At 34.0% G+C, this 24,005-nt stretch overlaps 1 protein-coding gene across 5 annotated transcripts in view; it reads right to left on the bottom strand.

The window, feature by feature from the left end:
• LOC141450247 (growth factor receptor-bound protein 10-like) overlaps positions 1-24,005 on the bottom strand; it is a 123,779-nt gene that overhangs the window by 85,621 nt on the left and 14,153 nt on the right. The window contains exon 1 of one of the 5 annotated variants that reach the window (XM_074120455.1): positions 11,099-11,515. The exons of the other annotated variants lie outside the window; for them this stretch is intronic. Within the exon in view, the coding sequence (XP_073976556.1) occupies positions 11,099-11,123 (25 nt within the window). The 5' untranslated portion in view covers positions 11,124-11,515. Of the gene's footprint in view, positions 1-11,098; positions 11,516-24,005 lie in introns of those variants that run through there. 5 annotated transcript variants of the gene reach the window in all.

Genomic DNA, 24,005 nt, shown 5'->3' with positions numbered 1-24,005 from the left:
AGAGAAAAAAATTCCGTACCAATACGTGGTTCACAGTGGGAGATATAGAACGGCCATAATTTTAAAGAATTTCATGACCCAAAAAATTTTCAAACCTTTATATCTGCTACATTTATAGATCTGTGCACAAAATAGCTATAGTTTTTAATTGAGAAAAACAAAGTGTATAAGAGAAAAAAATTCCATATCAATACGTGGTTCACAGTGGGAGATATAGAAAGGCCATAATTTTACAGAATTTCATGACCCAAAAAATTTTCAAACCTTTATATCTGCTACATTTATAGATCTGTGCACAAAATAGCTATAGTTTTTAATTGAGAAAAACAAAGTGTATAAGAGAAAAAAATTCCATATCAATACGTGGTTCACAGTGGGAGATATAGAAAGGCCATAATTTTACAGAATTTCATGACCCAAAAAATTTTCAAACCTTTATATCTGCTACATTTATAGATCTGTGCACAAAATAGCTATAGTTTTTAATTGAGAAAAACAAAGTGTATAAGAGAAAAAAATTCCATATCAATACGTGGTTCACAGTGGGAGATATAGAAAGGCCATAATTTTACAGAATTTCATGACCCAAAAAATTTTCAAACCTTTATATCTGCTACATTTATAGATCTGTGCACAAAATAACTATAGTTATTAATTGAGAAAAACAAAGTGTATAAGAGAAAAAAATTCCATACTAATACGTGGTTCACAGTGGGAGATATAGAACGGTCATAATTTTACAGAATTTCATGACCCAAAAAATTTTCAACCCTTTATATCTGCTACATTTATAGATCTGTGCACAAAATAACTATAGTTTTTAATTGAGAAAAACAAAGTGTATAAGAGAAAAAAATTCCATATCAATACGTGGTTCACAGTGGGAGATATAAAACGTCTATAATTTTACAGAATTTCATGACCCAAAAAATTTTCAACCCTTTATATCTGCTACATTTATAGATCTGTGCACAAAATAACTATAGTTTATAATTGAGAAAAACAAAGTGTATAAGAGAAAAAAATTCCATATCAATACGTGGTTCACAGTGGGAGATATAGAACGGCCATAATTTTACAGAATTTCATGACCCAAAAAATTTTCAACCCTTAAAATCTGCTACATTTATAGATCTGTGCACAAAATAACTATAGTTTATAATTGAGAAAAACAAAGTGTATAAGAGAAAAAAATTCCATATCAATACGTGGTTCACAGTGGGAGATATAGAACGGTCATAATTTTACAGAATTTCATGACCCAAAAAATTTTCAACCCTTAAAATCTGCTACATTTATAGATCTGTGCACAAAATAACTATAGTTTTTAATTGAGAAAAACAAAGTGTATAAGAGAAAAAAATTCCATATCAATACGTGGTTCACAGTGGGAGATATAGAACGGTCATAATTTTACAGAATTTCATGACCCAAAAAATTTTCAACCCTTAAAATCTGCTACATTTATAGATCTGTGCACAAAATAACTATAGTTTTTAATTGAGAAAAACAAAGTGTATAAGAGAAAAAAATTCCATATCAATACGTGGTTCACAGTGGGAGATATAGAACGGTCATAATTTTACAGAATTTCATGACCCAAAAAATTTTCAACCCTTAAAATCTGCTACATTTATAGATCTGTGCACAAAATAACTATAGTTTATAATTGAGAAAAACAAAGTGTATAAGAGAAAAAAATTCCATATCAATACGTGGTTCACAGTGGGAGATATAGAACGGCCATAATTTTACAGAATTTCATGACCCAAAAAATTTTCAACCCTTTATATCAGTGGTTCTTAACCTTTTCATATAAGCGAAGCACAATTATATGTATATATTTTTCTCGCGGGACACTAACATTAAATAATTTGAAATTCGGTATTTAGCAAGAACTTAAAATTAAATTCAAATTAAAAAAATGGAACAATTTTTTGTTTTCGTATCTTTTCTAAGTTTCTAAATTTCAAGACATTTAAAATTGAAATTTCGCGGAACACTTGGACCATATTCGCGGAACACCGGTTAAGAACCACTGGTCTAGAGACACGTGAAGAAGTCCAAGTCTACAAAAATTAACCGAAAAGTATTTATTGAAGACGCTCAGAAAAAGGGCCTCGCCAAAACGTGGTTCGAACCATTGGTTGAAAAGCCATAAAAGTGGATGATTAAATTAGTTTGATTAACGATTGAAATTGAACTAATTCGGCGATTAAAATTAATGTTCAATTTAATTCTCAGATTTAATCATAATTTTTTTAGTTTGATTAAATTAGTTTGATTAACGATTAAATCTGAAATTATTTGATTAAATAATTGTCATATGATTAAAATTACGATTAAATTCGCCGATTAAATTCTGATTAAAATTAAAAATAAATTTAATCAATTAAAAAATTTAATCAATTAAATTTAGAATTTAATTGTTTTTTTAATCAGTGCCCAACTCTGGAGAGAGAGATATAAAGCTTTGAAATTTGAATGAAAACGAAAGACACAAAACTTTAACCTCCTATATCTCATAAACTACAAGCACTAGAACATTGCCATTTATCACAGTAGTAGAGCTAACTATTCTCTACATTTTGCTACAGAATTCATTTAAATCGGAACAATACAACGTGGGATATAAAGCTTTGAAATTTGAATGAAAACGAAAGACACAAAACTTTAACCTCCTATATCTCATAAACTACAAGCACTAGAACATTGCCATTTATCACAGTTATAGAGCTAACTATTCTCTACATTTTACTACAGAATTTATTAGTTATTAGATTCTTAAAAATATGAGCGTGAGACATTTTATTGTAATCAGTCTATGTTAAATGAGTTTTGCCAGTTTATTTAACCATTTTATTTTTGAAATTGGCAAAAATTATGGTATTTGACACATAATAAATACTAAAGTATATTAATGAAATTATAAATGTACCCACGGATTTGTGTACCTTTTGTTGTTTATATAATCCTTAAACTTAACTTCTAAAACTGTAAGGTTTTTTTTTTTTATAAGGAATGTTTTATGCATTTTGTAGAGCATGTTTTGTAAACATATGAACACCTGATTCTTCACCCCTCCCTTCACCGCCCGTTCTAACTGACTCACCGACATACATATTAACAGTCACACTTGCACGGTTGGCTGGCTCCCAACTGTTATAATGCCTTACAGACTACTTGTTAATTCAGGCAATAAACTTTATTAACAAGATTCAACTCTGTTGCAAACATTAATAAATTATATGTGTTATGATAAAATTAAAAAGAAAAAACTATTTCTATTGTATAGAACTATTTCTAACTATAGTATTCGTTACTGGTTTCGCATTTTCTTCCATTATTAGAGGGATTTATCACTGTGGGTATTTTCTATTCTGAATTCATAGCTTTAAACCATTCGTTGGTTTAGTAATTTCGTTGATATCGCGCCAATGTTCGTTTTATTGAATGTTCACCGGGAATTAACGATTTTTAGCCTCCTTATGCGGAAAGAACCAACTCTGTATATTGGCAACATATACTAAGTCTGTAAATTAAATAACGAGACTAATTTTTTTAATTTTTTTTATTCAAAAAGAATTACAATTCTATATTGTCACCTTCAAAATAACTTCCTACTGAAACCACACAGCGCTGGAGACGTTTTTTCCACTCCTCATAGCAGTGCTCGAACTCCGATACTGGAATAGCCTTCAGCTGATCGGTTACAGCTCCGTTTGAATGTTTTCGACTGTCCCAAAATGAGTTTCCTTGAGGTGATTTTTCAACTTCGAGAAGAGAAAAAAATTCACAAGGGCTCAAGTCAGGCGAATAAGGAGGTTGAGGAGCCACAGGAATGTTTTTATACTGGCCAAAAACTCTGGTTTATTGAAATTGCTGTTTGACAAGGAGCATTATCGTGATGCAACACCCACTTGTTCTTGATGTTTGGGTCTCACACGAATGACCCTTTTTCGAAGTTTTTCAAGAACCTCTCGGTAAAAGTGTTGATTGACCGTTTGTCTTTGAGGTAGTAACTCTTTGTGGACGATTTTCCGTGGATATCGAAAAAACAAATCAGAGTTTTTATTTGAGTTGTACATTAGAGGGAATCCTAACTATCTTCTATCACTAAAATCCCGTTAATCGAATTGTTCTTAAAATATTTAAGAGACGTTGTAGACACCATGCTACTGTGGTAGTTCCGGTGAAGGATTTCGAATGATTTCGATTTCGAGAGACTTCAACGAAATATTGTACAATTTTTCTGTGCTTCCTGCGATTTTGGTGACATTTTATTCACACACACACACACACACACGCACACAAACAGAGCACTGTCTAAAGGACACTTTTACGAACTCACGGAATCTCGAAATGGTACTCACTTCCGGTGGAAAGACGAAATCGGAAATGTGACATGAAGCCAATACTTTTCTTTTACTCGCAATAAGAGAAAGGAGCTGAAACGTGTTCAAAATATGCAATTTAATAGTTAGGTAGCGTTATGTAAAAATATCGTATATTAATGTAGCAGAAAAGTGGCTGGCCCATAAATTATCCAGGGGTATAAATTATAAATTCTGTCTCACAGTATGTTAGTTGGTATTATGATAATGTGCTCCAGTATCGTGTGTGCGACGTATTGTGTCGCACACTGCTAGATAGATAATGGGTGCAGCTAGTTCTGCTCCAGCCTACTCATATATTTCAGTACTTCTTCCTCTTACTTGGCAAAGTATTGCGATCATGACGAATTTTCGTTGTTCTCACCGGAAGTGAGAACCGTTTAGAGCTCTCCTTACTGCTCTTTATCTCGCTAAGAGTGGGTGAACAAAATATCTAAAGCCCTTCCAAGGATTTGGAATGTAACTGAGCGGCCCAAACCTCCAACCGGAAATACCACTTCTTTTTAGTAGATTATCTGGAACGGCTTCTACAATTTCCGTTAAAACTTTGTTCACGTATTGTACTTTACTTTTTTTTTTTTACTACAATTCCAGGAGAATTCGATTTGGGCCACTTCTAGGAAAGAGGAATTGATAAGCACACACCCTTCTAAACATTTCAGTATAATGTACGGTCTTGCGCTTTAAAGATTGCTATAAGTGTTGCGAAAATTCTTTGAGTTTGCAGATCGAATGTTTTTTCACGTAGATGTAATTTTCTTTAAAATGACTATTACGATTTCCTTGACTTTTCCAACACTCTTGGCATGACTTTTGGCCTATTAATCTTTATGGTAATAATAGGAAATATTCAATGTTTGGAATTGGTGGGGGAGGGAAGCGGAAGTGCCACTTTACTGCATAGATTTTCAGGAAATAGATACGACTTTTTTTACATACATGCTGGTTCATTAATTTATTGTATGTTGGCACCCTTGTTTTTTCTATTACTGATCGATTTTTCGATTTCCATCCGTTTTCAGAATTTAACTTCTCGCATGTATATTATTATTTACACATGCTCCACATACAGATTAATCTTACGTTCACCACATTTCACCGGGTTCTTTTCAAGTTACAGCCACGCCACACAGTGACAACTAGACGAAATATAAAATTTGGACTTCCTGCGATTTTTCGCCGTTTTCAAGGTCCTAAAACTGTGTATTTCCGGTAAAAATTCAGAAACAAAAAATCAGCATGATTGCAATATTCCTGCTTTTACGTGTTTCTCAACGAAGTGCAATTAATGGTTGATAATAGTAAAACATTGGTTGTGCATTTAATACTATCGAGCCAGTGTTGTACAAAAAATGGTAGAGTTTAATAACCAATTATTGTTTGACAGTAAGCAACGGCTGATGCAATAAAATATGACGATTTCAACTCGCTGCTGACAGTGTTGTGAACATGAATGGGAGCTTGCTCCACACTAAATACTAGTAACAGCAACAGTAAAAATCAGGTTCAACTTCCAAAAAATTCCTTTTTTAAACTTCTCATCGTACTAAATTTTATAAAAAATGAATTTCTGAAACATACATAGTTACTAGTAATGATGAACTGATTATACCTATCTCAAGGTCTGCTCAAGAATGAATTGGGATAGGTCCATGTATTTAACGGGAAGAGAAACTAACGGGAGGAGAAACTAACCATTCCCCTCGCCAACAAGTGTCCTTAATCGAATATTCCCAGGAAATCATTTAAAAAGAAGTCTTGAGAAGTTGTAAAAAGAAAAATGCGATATTGACGCATTAAAGTGGCACTTTCGGTAAAGCCGATGTTTCCCAAAAGCGGATCCGGTAGTGTCATGTCAGATATCACATTCTATCCAATTTGATTTAAAAGAAACACTTCTTTTGGATTCGGAAGGTCTCTAAACGGATACTTCCGGAAAAAACAGGAAAACCTAAACTTTTTAACGATCACACTTCCATCTTTAGGGGTAGTCAGAGAGAAAGTAAACAGTGTTTTTTTTTTTTTCTATTCAGATCGAACGTTAGGAGTCGGTACTATTGGCGCAACTAAACAGAACATCGTGTCTGACCTTCCCAATCACTGAAATGGTCAGAAAAAAAATAAAATAAAGACACTTTCATTAAAGACTAAAGTTGGCTACGGTCTGCAGTTGGTAATTGATTTCACGGGCAGTTCCAGGAGTTCGATGACGTCAAGCTTCTAAGAAGTGTCATTTCGAAAGAGTGTACAAATCCCACTGCTCCGTGTTCAAGGCAATCGAAGAATGACGGACGGAGGGATATTCAAGGCAATAAATACTAACTGAAATCGGTACATAGAAGGCGCTGATATCAATTAAATTAAATTTTGATTTTGTTAAAATCGGTTCACACATCGCTTTGGCCAAAATTGATCTTTCCAAATAGTTTTCTAAATATGGCTTGTATAAAATATAGACGTAGTGTGATGATTTGAGGAAATGACTATACACTGCAATGTCTTACGTCACAAAAAATATTGTTTTTTTTTTTTTACGCGATATCGTCAACGGTAATCCATCGAGTATTAGTGAAGGTTTAAAAGAAGTCAACGCCTTCGATACTCAGAGTACAGTACGAACAATTGTATGAACTTAATAAAAAAAAATTGAATCACTTCCGGCTGCCAGATTCTGGCCAAAACTTGTCGCTACTTAGTAGCAATCACCTCAGCGTCCAATCAAACTTTTATCTTTCTGCGATTATTTTTACTCATGAGTTATTTCGCAATGGTAAAAATTCAATGAGAGTTTCAAAAACTGACTACAAGAATGCAGCACTTTCCTTATTCATGGTCAACCCGAGAAATATTCACACATTGCACCAGTATCACCATGGCAACCACTAAGAAATAAATCTAGAACACCAATTGTAAATTAGTACGTAAAAAAAAAAAAATGCCTTCGCAAAATTACAACCCAGCTTGACGGAAAACAGACAGATTGACGTACCGTATGTCTAACAAACCATAAATTAAGTCTGGACAGGGCCGCAACATATGGTGGGCTCGGCCTAACATACATCATTGTGTAATTTAAATAAAAATCGATGTCTAATTAAAATCGATATTTTACAATTTACCATTTCTAATCAATGTAATTATCTTTGCATGAATGTCAGACAATTCTCATTGCATGCAAATAATTTAAACGTGTAATTCAAGACGTATAATTAATTCTCTTATTACGGACAGCAGTAACTTGGTATTACGCAATCTAGGAAGTGAAGCTGAGAGTATCGAATGTTAAATTTAATATTACTGACATAATATTTTATTTTTTTTCACTTTCTGTTATAACCGCGAGAGAAGGTAATGACAGGCTATTGCGTCTAATTTCCGGAAAATGCTTCAAATAAAAATTATAGAGGCTGTGGCCTAACGTCTTATTAGGCTCCAAGGCTAAGCCCACTCAAAATACTTTTCGAAATCTATGTTTACATTAATTTTCTGTAATAACAGACTTGCCGGGGTTCGAAACCAGCTGCAGGCCCTAGAATTTTCACTACGTAGGAGCTTCTTATAGTTCTGTAACGAATCCTGTAACGAGAGAACAATGAACGGAGGCAGGCGGTGTACTGAAAAAAGCTTCCGGGTGGCCTTAGATAAATAGAGATTAAAATAATTCAAGAAAACTACTTTCCGGTAAATAAATATAATTTTGTACGACTTTTTTCGCTGTAGCACTATTTCTGAGTAGTTGTAGATTTTCTATGATCATCAGAGAGGTTGATTTTTATCAGTTTAGTGAAGAGAATTTGATTGCCAATCTAGAAAATTTCCAAATACTGCAAAAATCTGCACAGTTTAGTTGTACTTCCGGTTGCCTGATTTTGGAACTTCCTGCAATCCAACTGAGACTCACGTACATAGGAGGAGACCACTGTTCCATACTCAAGGGGGCCTCAAAAGATATTTCCGGCGTATACACAAAATTCTGAACCAGCCTGATTACGCTACTTCCCTTACACTAATCGGAAAGAGTAAGTGCAAATTGATGACGTAAACTTCAGCCAAAGGAAGTCGTGTGAGTGTTCAAACCAGATTTAATATACATATACTGATATATACACAGACATAAACATTATGGCGCAATTATTATTTTAATTTCCATTTTCTACTCTTTTGTGCAAATTTATTACCCATAAATTTTTAACGATGTATTGTGAAGTAAAACATTAAAAAGAATATGGTTCATTTTGTTGAAACTTCTAATCATTTTTTTGAAGAGTTAAAATAAGTGAATTTGACATAATTTTTCCACCTTCTAAAGCGGTAACATCCGTTTATAGTGAGAGCAGCTATACCGGAAGTCAGTTTTTCCACTCTTGAGTTTTCCCCACAAATTCCCCCTTTTTGAGGCCACTGACTCCGTAAAAGGGATTTTTCCAAATTATTCTCCATGTATAAGTAAAATTCAAAATCGAAAAAAAAATCGAGCTGAGTTCAAATTTGCTATTTCGGCTCGACACCATCATGGGAACCGGAATCCGCCCACCGGGAATGCCTCTTCCTGTGAGTGTTCGCTCCAGAGTTTTTGATTGAATAATTAGAAAAATGTTCTGTTTGAAGAACGCAGCCATTCACAGCATGGATTCTTACCGCAGGTTTATGGCTTATCTACTGTTTAGAACGGACAGATCAACCAAGGATAACGATGTTTTCCATTTCGCCAAACATTAGAAAAGTTATGGTAAAAACGATGTGGTTTTATTCAATCTGTCTACAAACTGTAAACAAACTTAGGTAAACGAGTGCAGATCACCTGGTTGGAAAACGAGTACGGATCCCTTGGTAGAAATACGAGTTTGGATCACCTGTAGGTAAACGAGTGCAGATCACCTGGCAGATAAACGAGCGCTGATCACCTGGTAGGAAAACGAGTACGGATTTCTGGGTATGCGAATTTGCTGGGTAAACGAATGCGGATTACCTAGTAGGATCATTTTGAAAAAAATGGTTAGCAAAGATATTTTAATTTCTCCTTAATCCAAAGAAGAGGAAGTACTAAGACCTTATCGTATTTGCACCGGAAATACATATTTAGGATACCTCTGCTTACGCCACGAGCAAAAAAATGTCTTTTAGCACATGACTGTTCATGAGTGCGAAGTATAGATCTTACGATTTATTAAGGAAAATGACTTTAAAGTCGTAGTCATCAGTGGCCTATGATCTATTGATAAGCTAAAGCTTGCCTTTGAGAACAATTAACCCAAGTACTAGCTAATATCGACAGAGAGGCTTTTAGCTGTTGGGTGAGCATTGGAAGTTTCCGGTGTTGAACCTAGTTCTGGTGTTAGGACGCTTGGTACCCTGAAGAAGCGGCTAATTCAAATATCCAAACATCCGTTTGTTGTGAAATCAAAAGTAATTAGGTTGCCGAAATACATTTTTTGGCCCATTCCGCGAAATGCCTATTCTGTTCTCGTTAAAACTAACACCTGAAATAGCCCAGCGCCCTCATTTCTGTGCTACCACCCAAGGGATCTAAAAACCCCTTTCCGGGATGTCTGTTTTCAACGGGTCTTAACCTACATAACTAGAACTTCTACAAAAAAAAAAACTGCGCAAGTTGAAAAAAATGTGCGGTACGTAACTGAGTCAATGTCAACAAAGTAATGAAGCTGCAAATGAAAAATAATGAAAATATTTACAGACGTAGATTATGTGAGATTATTATTAATCATAATAATAGTATCTAATAAAAACTTTTATTATAATAAGAAATAAAACCTACATAAACAATACAAAGAAAGAAAACTTACGTTCTTATCTCTCAGTGCCACCTAACGATTTGTTGACATATGATGTCGAAACTAAATTACGCTTGATATTTTTGATTTATTATTTTTTTTTTTTACGCTGTAATTAAACCAATAAAAGAACGAAGAACTTATGATGCGGTGGACCAAATATATTTGGTTCTTATTATTTTGGTGAAATAAACAAATCGTTGAAAAATCAACTAAATACTAGTAACTTAATCTTCTATTTCCGGGAGCATTATAACGCGGTCGTTAAAAATGCACTGAACTTCCGAGGAAAAATCTTTAAAGGAAATAGCATCATCATACCTTGTCGCTTGACTTTTCTAGAAAATTGGAATTTTAACTTATGCTCATTAATAATAATAGCAAGAAATATGATTGAAATCAGTCTGGGGAAGAAAGCTTAATCCATCCTGCCATTTTCCGTGGAATTTTTGTCTAACGCAGGTTACATCTAATCACGCGCAATATAACCCAGCTGCAAGACGAAGATTTGGAGCGATTTTTGGGGGAAAAATATATATATATATATATATCAATAAAGAAATAGATTATCAAAAAAGCAAAATCCACAATTTGTAATCTTCCGTAATCTTTCATTTTCAGACAGACTTATAAAAATCACTTCTTAATAATAATAATAAAAACCCCAGCGAAAATTTGAAATCGTAATCTTAAATTTTGTAAAGATTACAAGAAAAATTCAGGTAAAACAATTTCGTGAAATGTTGCGCAAAAAAACGGAAGTAGCCAATCTGTGTAGCCAGTCAAATTTAGAGCATTTCTTGAGGTGAATTTTTATAACTTATAAGTTCGGCTGAAAAGTTTATTTTGTGTACTTATAAAACTAAAAATTTGTTAAACTAAAGCAAAATTTTTGTTAATTAATTTACTAACCTTTAGCATTTCTCTGATTAAACATGATTTTCTTACAAAATAAATAAATAAATAAATAAATGGTTAATTTTTTTTCGGAAGAATTTATAATAAAAATTAAACTTTGTATTCAAAATGTTTTAGTCACTATAAACACTTTATTCATGAACATAATCATTTAGTTTCTCTGAAAATCACTTAATAATGAAAAACTCTACAGTACATGTGTGCTGTCACTGTAAATAAATAAAACAGTACACATATAACCTCCTGATTGAAGCGGACATTCGTGTACACACAGGATAGCGCACGGTGCTTCACTCAGGCTATCGCACGATAAACTGAGGCGCTCGTAAACTAACTTGTCAGTATTATTTAGGAAAGAAGAAGCGGCAAAGTCAAAAACCCGCCAGCGCGCCATCGCGTCTGCGTGCAACCAACCAACTGTGAGCCCGAAAATTGTCGAACATTGACGGTGATATACGGACAAGGTTAGTTGTGTTTTTTTTTTTTTTAATGTTCCAATTGGTGGTGTGGTGGCGCTGGAGACTGAGTTGGTTGGTTGGCTGACGATTGTGAGGGTTACTTGCCACCCCCTCTCCAAAAAAAAAAACGGGATGATCTGTGGTTTATATGCAACTAATGGTTATGCATTTACTTGCAAGAAAATTCACAATATTTCCGTAATTCTAGATTCTTTTTATTCAACTTTTTACAGAAGCTTGTTATTCAGCTTTAAAGTTCACAATTAATGGTATATAAATGACGGCACCCTCTCTAACATGTCACTTTAAAAATACAATCGATCTCCTTCTCTCGTAAGTACCATATATCTATAGTGCCTTTAAAAATGGTTGAATCAACTTCAAACAAAAACTACGATAACTTGATCTACTACAGGAATGGCGAACCTTTTTGAGACGTGGGTCAAATTTTGTTCATTTTTTTTTTTTTTTAAGTACTAGCTCTTGGGTCACTCTAATGCCCATTTGCACAAAAGTTAAGTTTAAAAATTTTAAACTGAATATTTTCAAAACCTAAACATCTTTAAAATTCAGTTGGCTTAACTGGGTAAAACGGAAACGAAACAAGTGCTATGGAAGTCTCTTTTTACAAACATAACCTGAACAAAACCTTTCAATAAGAGTGTGTTTTATCTGAAGAAAAATCCTAAATATAGTTATTTGCTTTGGGTTGTCGATGATTTTTTTAACAAACAAAATATGAGTAAAATTATACATTTTATTTGATATTTTCTAAACACTTGCTCTATTTCAAATACTTCAAAAAGCATTTGTCGTCATTTGCGTTTTAGAACTGTAATTGATCAAACTAAAGGTTATAGATAGCATTTAAATTTGTTTTTGTGTCAATGCTTGATTGAAAAAAAAGTACAGATAGAATACAAAATTATCCACAACAATTAGAAAATCTAAATCAAACCTGCGTAAACAAACAAAATGGTTGCCTAGCAATTTATTGTGGGTCAGTGAAAAAGCTTGCGCGGGTCAGTTGTCTGACCCGCGGGTCATAGGTTCGCCATCACTGCACTCTAACATAAACCTGCTTTTATTTTGATCTTACAGTTCTCAGTAGGGTTGCCAACTGCCTTTTTTTTTTTGGAAAGGACAGTCCTTTTTTAACACCTAGTTGTCCTTGTCCTTTCTTAAATTAGGAAAGGACGCCTTTTGTCCTTTTTTTCAGATATTATTTACACAAATCTAATTTATTTTATTGTATTTTTGATTTAAGTTCTGGACTTCCGAGACTTCTCCATTTGGCCGTGTTGTTTTTCTGTTCTAACTGAACTGAATAGGTCAACAGGTTATTGATGTAACGATGAACTAAATGCAAAAAATGGTACTGGATTTGATGATTCAGATTAATTATATTCTTATGGTAGGTGAATTCCTTTCATAATGCCGACGCTGTTTTGAGGCCTACTTTTTTGCAATTAATCACAGATTTCTGCATCAATTTTTTAAAATAACCCCTAAGATTGTATACCTTTCGAAAGGTGATTGTATGTAGATATTTTTCATGAATAATGCACGTTTTAAACTTATATAATATTTTTGAGAAAAATGAAGTCGAAAGTTATTGGACAAAATTAGAAACTTGCCATTTCTTATGCTTAAGCCACCAAGTGAAATACTTGATATTATTATTTTGGAATATAAATTAGCTTATTTAAAAGAAAATTTAACCTTTCTAATGAGCTTATTGAAATTGCTGTAGCTTTAATAGTTGGAGAAATATAGACAACTGTTTGCTAAAAAGTAGTAGTACCTTGAAAAAAATATAAAATTAAAAATATCTATAAAATGGAGCCGAATCGCGCCATAGTTTATATGGAATTTCTTGTTGCAAATGATGCCCAGAATTGCCTCCCGAAGTTGCGGTAGTCTTATGACTGAACACCCTGTCAATTCCCGGGCCCCAAAATCCTGTCAACGGCCCTATATGTACCTAATTTTTTTTAGTGTGTCCTTTTTTGAAACTTTATAGAGTTGGCAACCCTAGTTCTCAGTCAAATTTCCCTTTAAAAAAAAAAAGGGAAATTTCGTTACTTACCTAGCACACATGGATGGCTCCACATTGTGCAAACAATAGACACCGAATAAACATTTTTTGGGGGGGTATTTTTATTTTTTAGAAAAACCAGGGCGTATTAAGTTTTTGATGGAGGGGGTTATTATATTTGATGCAACTACGCTACATCCTCAAATTTCTAAGCCACTTAATAAAATCTGTCACAAAAAAAAAGGTTATTTTTAAGCGTAGAAATGTTTTTCGTCACATCTGTTGTTCTTAGATCAGGCTGACATCGTTAACCAATACGTGGGCGGAGAGAGAGAGACCTCATTCACTCAGTCTGCAGAGTGTATTTCTGTGTACACAAAAAGCTAGAGAAGATTGATGGACCTAAACTACTTTATGTGAAAATATATATATTTTTTTTTATAAATATTTTTTACGCAACAACTAGCTAATAGATCACACATCATGAAGGTTATTCACCCTTAGTACTGTTACTATATAACCTTATATATAGTGAAGGGCGGGAGGTTATAGTTATTTATAGAATGTATTTTTGTTTTCAACCCCTGCTTTAATTTATGGTGTGAATTTACTCATGAATTTCATCTATTAAATTATTATTATTTTTTTTAAACTTGGTATTGGTACTAAAAAGATTTGGCTCATGAGAATTGTAGTAAAAAAAAGAAAGTCATTTGACTAGATTTTTCCATAAAAGTGGACTTTTATAAATAGAACGACGTAGGCAAAGATAACTTCCTGCTGTCAACCAATGCATTTCCGCTTTTATTTGCTCGAAAGTATGTTTAGTCTGCCAGTCTAGCCGTAGAGTAAACCCAAGCAACCACAATAACTGCGTCACTCATGGGGGCAAAACTATAAAGGCAGAAGCTAGTCACTTTGTGAAATATTGTTCTCGGGCAAGCAAGGCTTTATTTATCTAGAGGGTCTTGTCTCTCTCTCTCTCTCTCTCTGTCTCTGTCTAAACTAGGTTTATGGAGTCTCCGAGGGTTAGGGACATTTACGACACTACTAGTTTGCGGCTGCTGAAGTCGTTGCCCCCACGGGATATAAAACTCTTGTTTACAAAACAGCACAGCAGCGAACGAACACATGTACTGACAAAACTAATAAACTTATTCGAGCAAAATTATGCTATTACAAAATGGACCCAAAATTCAGATTTTGTTGAAAATTCAAAAATAAATTCAATTGAAATTAAATTTAATATTAACTATTCACAATGATCTTTACTCAAATAATTTTCTACACACTCCTAAAATTAGAGTCAATTCTTACCAACAGTAAACAAACATTACACAAATATAACCTTACAAGGAGGAAACCTAACACAAAAAATGTTTGTTTTTTTAATACGTCACCAATCCATTTTACGACTTTTAAAAGTTTTTTAGGAGTACGCATGCGCAATATAAATTTATAACCCAGTTCTAAAAAAATCATAGTTCAAAAGTAAAATCATTTTCAAAACCATCTCAATAAACTGGGGGAAAAATACTTGTTAACCGATTTCTTACTAAAACATAATTGCGGAACTAAATTTCAAGAATTTTGTAGAATAATTGAGGAGCTTGGTGCAAAAAGGAGTTATCTACATTTTTTTTTTCAGAAAATGTGTTTAGTGGCGCCCCCTATTGTATGTTCAATTCTACGTCTCTTGGAGTATACAGACTCGTTTATTCTTACTTATTCTCTAACCTAGGTTAGATTTGGAGTAAAAATGAGTTTTCTACGGCAGATAACTTATCTTTTGCTCCAAACAGCACTGATGACGCCATCAATCGAACAAAAATTTTTATATTAGGTTTATTTAATGTTTATATTAGGTAGATATTATTTTTTTTCTTTTTGACAGGCATAATAATATATCGTAATTTATATTGCGCATGCGTACTCCTAAAAAACTTTTAAAAGTCGTAATAATAATACGACATAATAATAATAATATTGCCTCCACAATCTTGCTGAGTCAATTATTTTGGACTCCTTGGGAATTCTGCATCACCATATCTACGGTGCTTAAATCCTAAGGTGACTGTGTAATTATGGATTAGTGACGAGGTCAATATGTATGTCTTTTATATTGACTGGGCATTCCCCTCATTGTTGTTTTTTATATATTTATTTATTTATTTATTTATATTTTAGTTGTACAATTAGTGAATTTTATCTACATGTAAATAGTGTTTTTATTGTTATTTATTTAATGCACTACAAGTTGACTCTTATAAATTAAAAGTTACCCGAGATGCAAGATTGTCTGGTGGATTGATATGTAAGCTGTGTTTTAGCAACCTCACGGAGTTAGGCAGCACCGTTTGTTGTTCTTGCAACGAATTGTTTCTCTTAACATTCGCTTCGACAAGACACAAAATGCCAACTTAAAAGCTCAAAAACAAGAAATCTGTTGACTAAAGCACTTAATATGTACTCAAGTTTTACTGAAAATTATGATTTTGGTGCAAAAAAGAGTTTTAGCTGCAAAATAACTTTCTTAATAGAAAGTTCAAATTGAGAGCCCCAAACGACCCCCATCACAATATATATTAACTAATCCTTACAGCAGACCCAACATAAGGAATACATCTTAAAGTATATTTAGTTTTTTGTCCCTACTAAAAATTTTAAAAAACTGTAGATAACTCCTTTTTGCACCAAGCTCTTCAATTAGAAATGCCTTTTATTCTTAAGGCGTGCTTTACTACAAAAATTAGGTATTTTAACGGAAGCGGATGGCAAACATACTTGAAAACTATAAATACCTGTTATTAGCCTTTAAATGAAATCTAAGACCTAGTCCGGTTATCGAACCCAATACATATTAGTTGGGGGGGGCCTGCCTTTAACCGCTCGTCTTCCGGTGGCGTCTAATTCATAGCGTACTGACCGGAAATACCACATTTTTTTTGGTGACTATCTAGAAAGCGGTTCCAACCATTTTCTTTATCAGCATAAGTAGATCTGAAACTTTTATTGCTTCCTGTTAAGGGGGGGGGTTGCTAAAACCGAAGCGGAAGTACCTCTGTACTCGATGTTCACTTCCTGGAGGAAAAAATAGCGCCTAGGTTTATCTGTAAAGTTTGTAAATTCATTAAAAAAAAACACTTTGGTTTATAACTTTTTCTTTTAATTATTTTTTTTTTTTTAGAATAATTCATTTTTAGGTTAGTTTTGAGAATGACTTGGCGAAGTTTTGGGTAGCTTTTCTCTCTGGTAAAAAGGTTAAATTTGCAGGTTTTTTTATAAACTGCAAAACGCTGTTTGAGAATTTAAAAAAAAATCGAGAATAGTAGCCACAGTTAAAAAGTTGTAGAGTATTTTTACGAGAATTTTTTGTTTAATCAGCGTTGTACGGTCTCGGAGCAGATGACTGTCAAGATTTAAATAACAACTCATAGCAGCTGTTCCGTGGACCGTCAAATCTACGAACGAAATTAACTTTGCGAACTCATAGACAGACAGACAGACATCTATTTCTTCAACGGTCCATTATTTGTGAGGGCATTTTAAGTGTATATATTATGTATATTTTAACTTTTAACTATTTTCTAAATTTGTATATATGAGCAAAACATTAAAACAGATGTTCCAACCGATGTCTATCGTCATTTAGTAAGAAATGTCATTGTCTGAATGTATATATACATTTAAAATATTGACACAGCTGCTACCATTGTTCTGACGAAACAGCACCATTAATATTAATATTGCTTCATTATCAAACATAAGCGCTAGACTGAGAACATAAGATCATATGGTTTACAAACTCACACGACCTTGCAACTATTCCTCAAGGTTCAACGTATAATTTTTTATTCTATTTTTTTAATTCTGAATATTTGGGACATATTAAATTCTTATCGATATTATACAGTTTGTAAAACGTTTCGATTATCCTAAAATACGTTATATTTCAGAAAGGAAACCGCCTCCCATAATACTCCCATAAATTAGGAATAAAATGAATTTTATACAAAATGATGATTGAATTAGAAGGAAAAAAATTTTATACGTGTAATGTGTACAGGAAGTTTAGAGAATTTCGAGGAAATCCCCCCAAAAAAACGTTAGCAATCCTCGGAGTAGCGGGCTATTTCCGGTTGAGGAGAATTTTTCTTCAAAACTGGGATTCGCGGGATTCTAGCTACAATTTTAACTCATCTTTGGGAAAAAAAGAAAAAAAAAATTATTCAGGTAATAAGACAGCTCAGTATACGAAAATGGTACTTTAGAGGAAGTTCGCTGAAACACCCACCCCACCCCTTCTCCAAGAAGTACCCTCAATAGACTTTTTTTTCTGGAGAAATGTTTTTCAATACAAATTTTGGATCTATGTACTTAACATATGGGAACTAGAAAAAACCGAGTAACAGAACATCGTAGGAGCCGTTTACTGAAGTGGGTGGAACTGAGATAATTTGAAGTACCAGGATGTATCATGTACGCATATCGATCAGTTTGGCGATCTCTTAATCGATGTATCGAATTTCCACTTTCTGTGTTTTTTTTTTGTTTTTTATATTCTGTGGCCGCACACTGACCGGAAATGAGAGAGGAGAAATGGAGATACCTTTGTAGATGTAGCAGCTTTTAGACACTGTGGGCCGCAAAAAGGAGATTTCCGGTGAAAGCTCAAAATCGATTATTTTTTTCGGCGCATCGACTGCAAAATCGATTATTCTGTTCGATTACAATAATTTCTCTCACCATATCACAGTAAGTGAAAGTATAAGAGAAAATAAATTGGTCAAATATTGAACCTGTACGTGAAACCACGTAAATCCCCCTTTTTTTGCTACGATGCCTAAAAAGGCCACACGACGAAACCGATAATCTGGTGTAACATTGCGAAGAACTTGCCTTAAATGCGAAGTTAGACAACAACAAAAATGTTAAACTGCAACTTTTTTTTTTAAAAAAAAAATTATTTATTATTTAAGATACTGTGGCAAAATATCTGTTCCAAGGCCTTCTAAAGCGACACGCACTTCAGGAAGAATGTATAATTATTTTGTCAACTCAAAAACAGAACAAATTGAAAAAAGGCCAAAAAGAAACTGAGTTTGGACAGGCGGATGTTAAATGAGTTAAACGTCAAAATAATTTCTAAAATTTAAATAGTTTGCAGATAAATAATCTAAAAATTGTCATTTACGAAACATGGTGTGTGTACGCACTGTACACAGGACTTCCGCTAGCCTGTAACCATTGTGGAGGTTATCAGTTCTTTATTTGGAAAAATTTTTAGTTTTGCCCAACACTGCTGTTAGTAAAATGATACATTAAACTTGAATGAGACGTTAGAGGTAGGTATACTACTAGGTCTACCCCCCACCAGAAATTGTAGGCTGTGTTTGTTTAAATAACTAGGATGACTAGAACTGTGTCAAGACCAAGCTCACTTTGCTAGCGCCGCTGCCTTATCGAGCACAATATGAGCCATATTGTTGATAATAATAAATTACGTCAGAGAAGCAGGCAAACACAAAGTGATGGATAGTAAATAATTGCCATAAATTGAGGCCGCCCAAATAATTAGAGGGAGAGTTCTCTTGGTATTTATTTATTTACTGCGCAGCGGCTTGAAATGAGTGATTTTTTTTTTTTTTTTAAATGATTCAAAGTGCTTTAAACTCCTGAGGTTATTGGCCACCCTGGCTTTTTTCAGTGCACTGCCCAGACCTCTGTTACAGGCAACACTGTCTATCACCGGACAGTGAGCTCCTGGAGGGAGAAAATCTAAGAGGCCAGCAGCTGGATTCGAACCTGCGATCCCCGTGTTGGAATCCAGCATTCGCTAAACACTCAGCTATCCCTTCCTTTATCATCATTATTATTATTATTATTACGACTATTTTTATTTTATTTAATTTTTTTTTTTTTGGCGCATCAACAGCTGAGGTTATTAGCGCCCGGAGCTTTATCCAGTGCACTGCCGGCCTCCGGACAGTGTTCTCTCGTTACAGACAACACTGCCCATCACCGGACAGTGAGCTGTAAGAAGCTCCTAGGAAGAGAAAATCTAAGGGTCAGCAGCCGGATTCGAACTCGGGACCTCCGCGTGGGAGTCCAGTATGCTAACCTCATAGCTAATCCCTTCCCTTTATTACGACTATACTATTATTATTATTATTACTATTCTTATTATTAAGGAACGGATATTTATGTATTTAAAAATGCCAAATATTTAATTAAAATATGCATTTATTTTCGTCAATTATGTGGAAAATATGTGATTTTCTTAAAATATTTTCTGGAATATTTAAGTAAAATGGACCTTTTTTTTTATGAAAATGGATTTTTTTTGGGGGGGGGGCAAGTTATAATTATTTATACAAGAAAAGAACATTTTTACAATTTATAATAATTTATTAGGAACAAAATAATTTGTTTTTACAAGTTATAATGATTTATACAACAAAGAACATTTTTACTATTTATAAAAAGATGTGTTAAATGTTCAATTTTGAAAACTTCACTCTTCGAAATTGTTTGCAACCACATGAAATCTTTATAGATATCTTCCAGGTAGTTTTTCCGCAGAGTGCTCTCGTCAGGCATTTTTTTCCCAATATAGGTCTCCAAGAATCCTTTGAAATGAGGATTTTTAAGTTTGTGGAAAGGGATATCTGCTCTAACCAAAGCCCGACACAGATCTGTACTCAGAGTAGACGTACTTGATGATGGAGATGTAAGGAAGGCTTGATAGGACGTCCTCTCTTTCTTTCTGTTTTTATTCTCTATGTGCGATCCGGTGGCAATATATTGGGTGACTTGGGAACGTTGAGAGCAAGAAACGCGCTTGTCACAAGCTGTGCAGTACAAAATGTCTCCATCACTTCGAAAAAGTTCTGTTGGAAACTCGCGAAGATATTTAGCAACCAGTTGTTTGTTTGAGGCCGATTTTCGTGGCATTTCATCCAAAAAAGTAATACACTAAGTGACCGAACGAAATGAATTGGACACTTCAACGAACGAGCTGAAAGAACAGACAACGTCAGACAACTTCAAAGAACTAACAAGTGCCCGTCACTGTTTAGCAGCATTCTGTGTAAATTACAATAACCATTTTACCCACTGTGGTTCACAGTTCCAGTCAACCACCTCCCAATTATGAAAATATGCCCAAAATGAAAAATATGTACATATTTTGATTAAATATGTAGAAATATTTATTTATTTTAATCAAATATGTATAAATATGCGATAACATCCAAATATGTGGAAATATGTGAAATAAAAGTAGACTCAAACGGCTTAAAAAGTGTCAGTATGAATACTTCTAGCTGAAAAACGTCTGTAAATTGCCTAGAAAAAAATATGTAAATACATACGAATCCGTTCCCTACTTATTATTAATATTATTATTATTATTATTACTATTTAAGTAAAAAAAAAAAAAAAAATTAACTAATTACGTGAGTGGAAGATCCGGTTTGAAGAGATATCGATATCAATAAATCCAAAATGGAATTATCAGTGATTCCTCTATTTTATCTGGTTGTTGAGTGTGAGGAAATATCAGGACAGGCCATTCACTAAACGATCGTAAATTCTAATTAAAAACGTAAATATTGACATTTTGTTGAGTAACACTGGTGGGTGGGGGAACGAATATCGTGGCCCCAAGATATGGGCTTTAATTTAGATAAAAAGATAATCAGGAAATACGAACTTATTGCGGAAATATCGATTGCGATCTAAGTTCATAGGAAACTGATATCTTTATAAAAAAAATATAAATTAAATAAGTAAACAACACTGTGTACCACCATCTTAACTTGCTTTAATAAAGTTCAAGTAAGCTTTAATAAGGATTCAAGCTTTATTAAGGATAGCATCACGTTACAGGAAATGCTTTAAAAAAAAGTCAAACAAAAGAGATAAAATGTTTATTTGCGTAAAACATCGCTAAACATTGGGGCGAATTCTTATCTCAAATCTGGGAGGTTCAAAAAGGTTCAAATTCCAAAATTTTTTGGAAAATCCCTAATTAATTGCCCCCCCCAAAAAACTCGCATCACCCTAAATGAATGCCCAATAAAACTTTTATGACGATAACAGCTGTACAGATGTATGCTCAGGGGTAACCGGAAATAAAATCCGGCGCGAACATACCCACACGACTTCCTCTCACTTCTCAGGCTAAGGTTCTAGCTCACCTATTTCCTGCAAACAGTTGAGCCATTCTTAATTCTTACCATTGTTTTACAATGTTTAAACTCTCAAAACGTATTTCATCCAGAAAAATGATAACAACAAAAAAAAAGTAAGAAAATCTATGTGTGCCCAATGTATGGTGACATGAAGTTCACAGGAAATCTTAGCATCCAGTTTCCGGAAAGCGGATATTCCTTTTAATGAAGAGGCAGTTCCGGTTCAGGAATTTTCTCCCAACTGGACTTTAGCAGCACCTTTAACCTCCCTTAGAGACAGGTCCGTACAGACAAAATGACACCCTATAGAGGGAAATCTACCCAACTCATTTTCCCCGGCCCCTTTACATGGAAACCATTACTACTTCCGTTGCTTACAATTGCCTCAATCTAATTTTTCTGGCGGGGAAAAAAAAGTTTCAAATAATAACAAGTTTAGAGATCTACACAACTTTAAAGAAACCATGGGAACCATTTTCGTGAAAATCTTTAAAAAAACAGGAAAACCATTTAGTCTTTTCCGGTTTCCTTATTTTGTGGCTTCCTTTAATGGCGGCACTCGAGGTATCAATATTCAAGGTTCTATGATTATTCGTTTTTAAGTTACAGTGGACTCATACACAGCGACCGGACATACTTTGTATAAAGCACTTTTTTCGTGCTTTAGAAACCTCGAGAGGAATACTTCCGGTGATATCTCAAAACGAAAAATCAGCAAAGCGAGGGCAAGTAGAAACTGGAGTTAAGCAGTAGTTACCTCAAATGAACCCAACTGAACAGTACTGCAGGAGACTGCAGGAGCTGGCCCATGACAATTCGAGCGATTCCTGCAGACTTACAAGTATTTACTCTGTTTGGAATTGGGCCCAGTCCTCCTTATCGAGGCCGGCGCACTTTATTTATAACTTGGTGCCCTCGTTTTACAATCAATCTTACTCACACACACACAGTCAAATCATTCCGGCTTTTTCCCCAGAACAATAGAAATATTCCTTCTAGTAAGAAAGGACCAATAAACTGAATAAGATTGATTTTATTTTCAAAAAAAAAAAGTGGGCGTATTGTGTTTAGATCAGATTTTGGTGACATCATTTCCTCAGAAATCCAAAGACAAAACGCCACTTCCTCTAAATAGAATTCTCAAGGTACTTCTTAAAAAGCACCACTTTTATTAGCGCAATGAAGGGGACAAAAAGAAATCTCTCCCTCCTATGAAACAATTCTTCCCAAACTAGGAACTCTAGCAAAACCCTGGGACCTCAGAAATAGAACACGGGTAGGTATTACCGTAAAAGTCAGAGAAATTGCTCGTTAAGAGGGAACCACACCCAAAACCCTAAAAATAAATTTCAAATAAAATAATCATTCAAATAACAATTAGGGTACACGAAGTTAAAAAGGAAATCGTAGGAATCATTTTACGAGAAATCCTCACTTCCGGTAACGTCAATTCCTTCACTTTCTAATTTTTTTTAGTAAATCATTTATTTTATTTCATTATTATGAAAGAGATAAGACCATAAATTACACTGAAATGACACGTTAGAGAGGACCGAAGCTCCCCACTGCCCCGCTACCACATTCATGTCTTAACATGAATTTAAGTTAATGAATGAGTATTAACGTCAGAAGGCCGAAAAATAAAAATAAAAAATGAAAGTCAAGCCTTTACTGAAAGATAGCATTAGACGTAGAAAATGGGCAAAACTTCAGAGCGAAGTATATTTGTAAATCTAATAATAATGGTAATACAATATTTAGTACTTAATTTGAAACTTTGGGATACGATCATTGCAATTCATCACATGCATCAAGTGCGTGACGCTACGTTATGTGATTCTTGCGTCAGTTTTTAGCAACAACACGTGCAACTGTTTCGGTTACCATGGCAATAAAACCTGCAGGTAGAGGGGATGAATACTGAGAACACATTACTCATGTTGATGGCGGCTTCTTCTCAAGTTTTTGTCCTATTTGGAGAAACATAGAGGAGGTGTGACGTCAGAAAGGTGTGGGTGGACAGTTCGGCTGAGATAAGCAAAGAATGTATTATTGGTCGTCATATGGCCTCAACTTATTATAATATCTTACCCTTAAATATGTATATTTAATATATTTTTGTTCCTTCGCTCATCTATTTTTACGATAAGTGTTGCAATAATATCCAAATTGTTTCATTAAAGCAAAAGTAGCCTTAGCAATAATAATAT

The sequence above is a fragment of the Rhodnius prolixus genome, unplaced genomic scaffold (genome assembly GCF_049639745.1).
Source record: "Rhodnius prolixus isolate KJV_2025 unplaced genomic scaffold, Rpr scaffold_2, whole genome shotgun sequence".
NCBI lineage: Eukaryota > Metazoa > Arthropoda > Insecta > Hemiptera > Reduviidae > Rhodnius > Rhodnius prolixus.
Note: the sequence above shows the minus strand (reverse complement) of the source record. Positions and strands in the feature narration are given on the sequence as shown.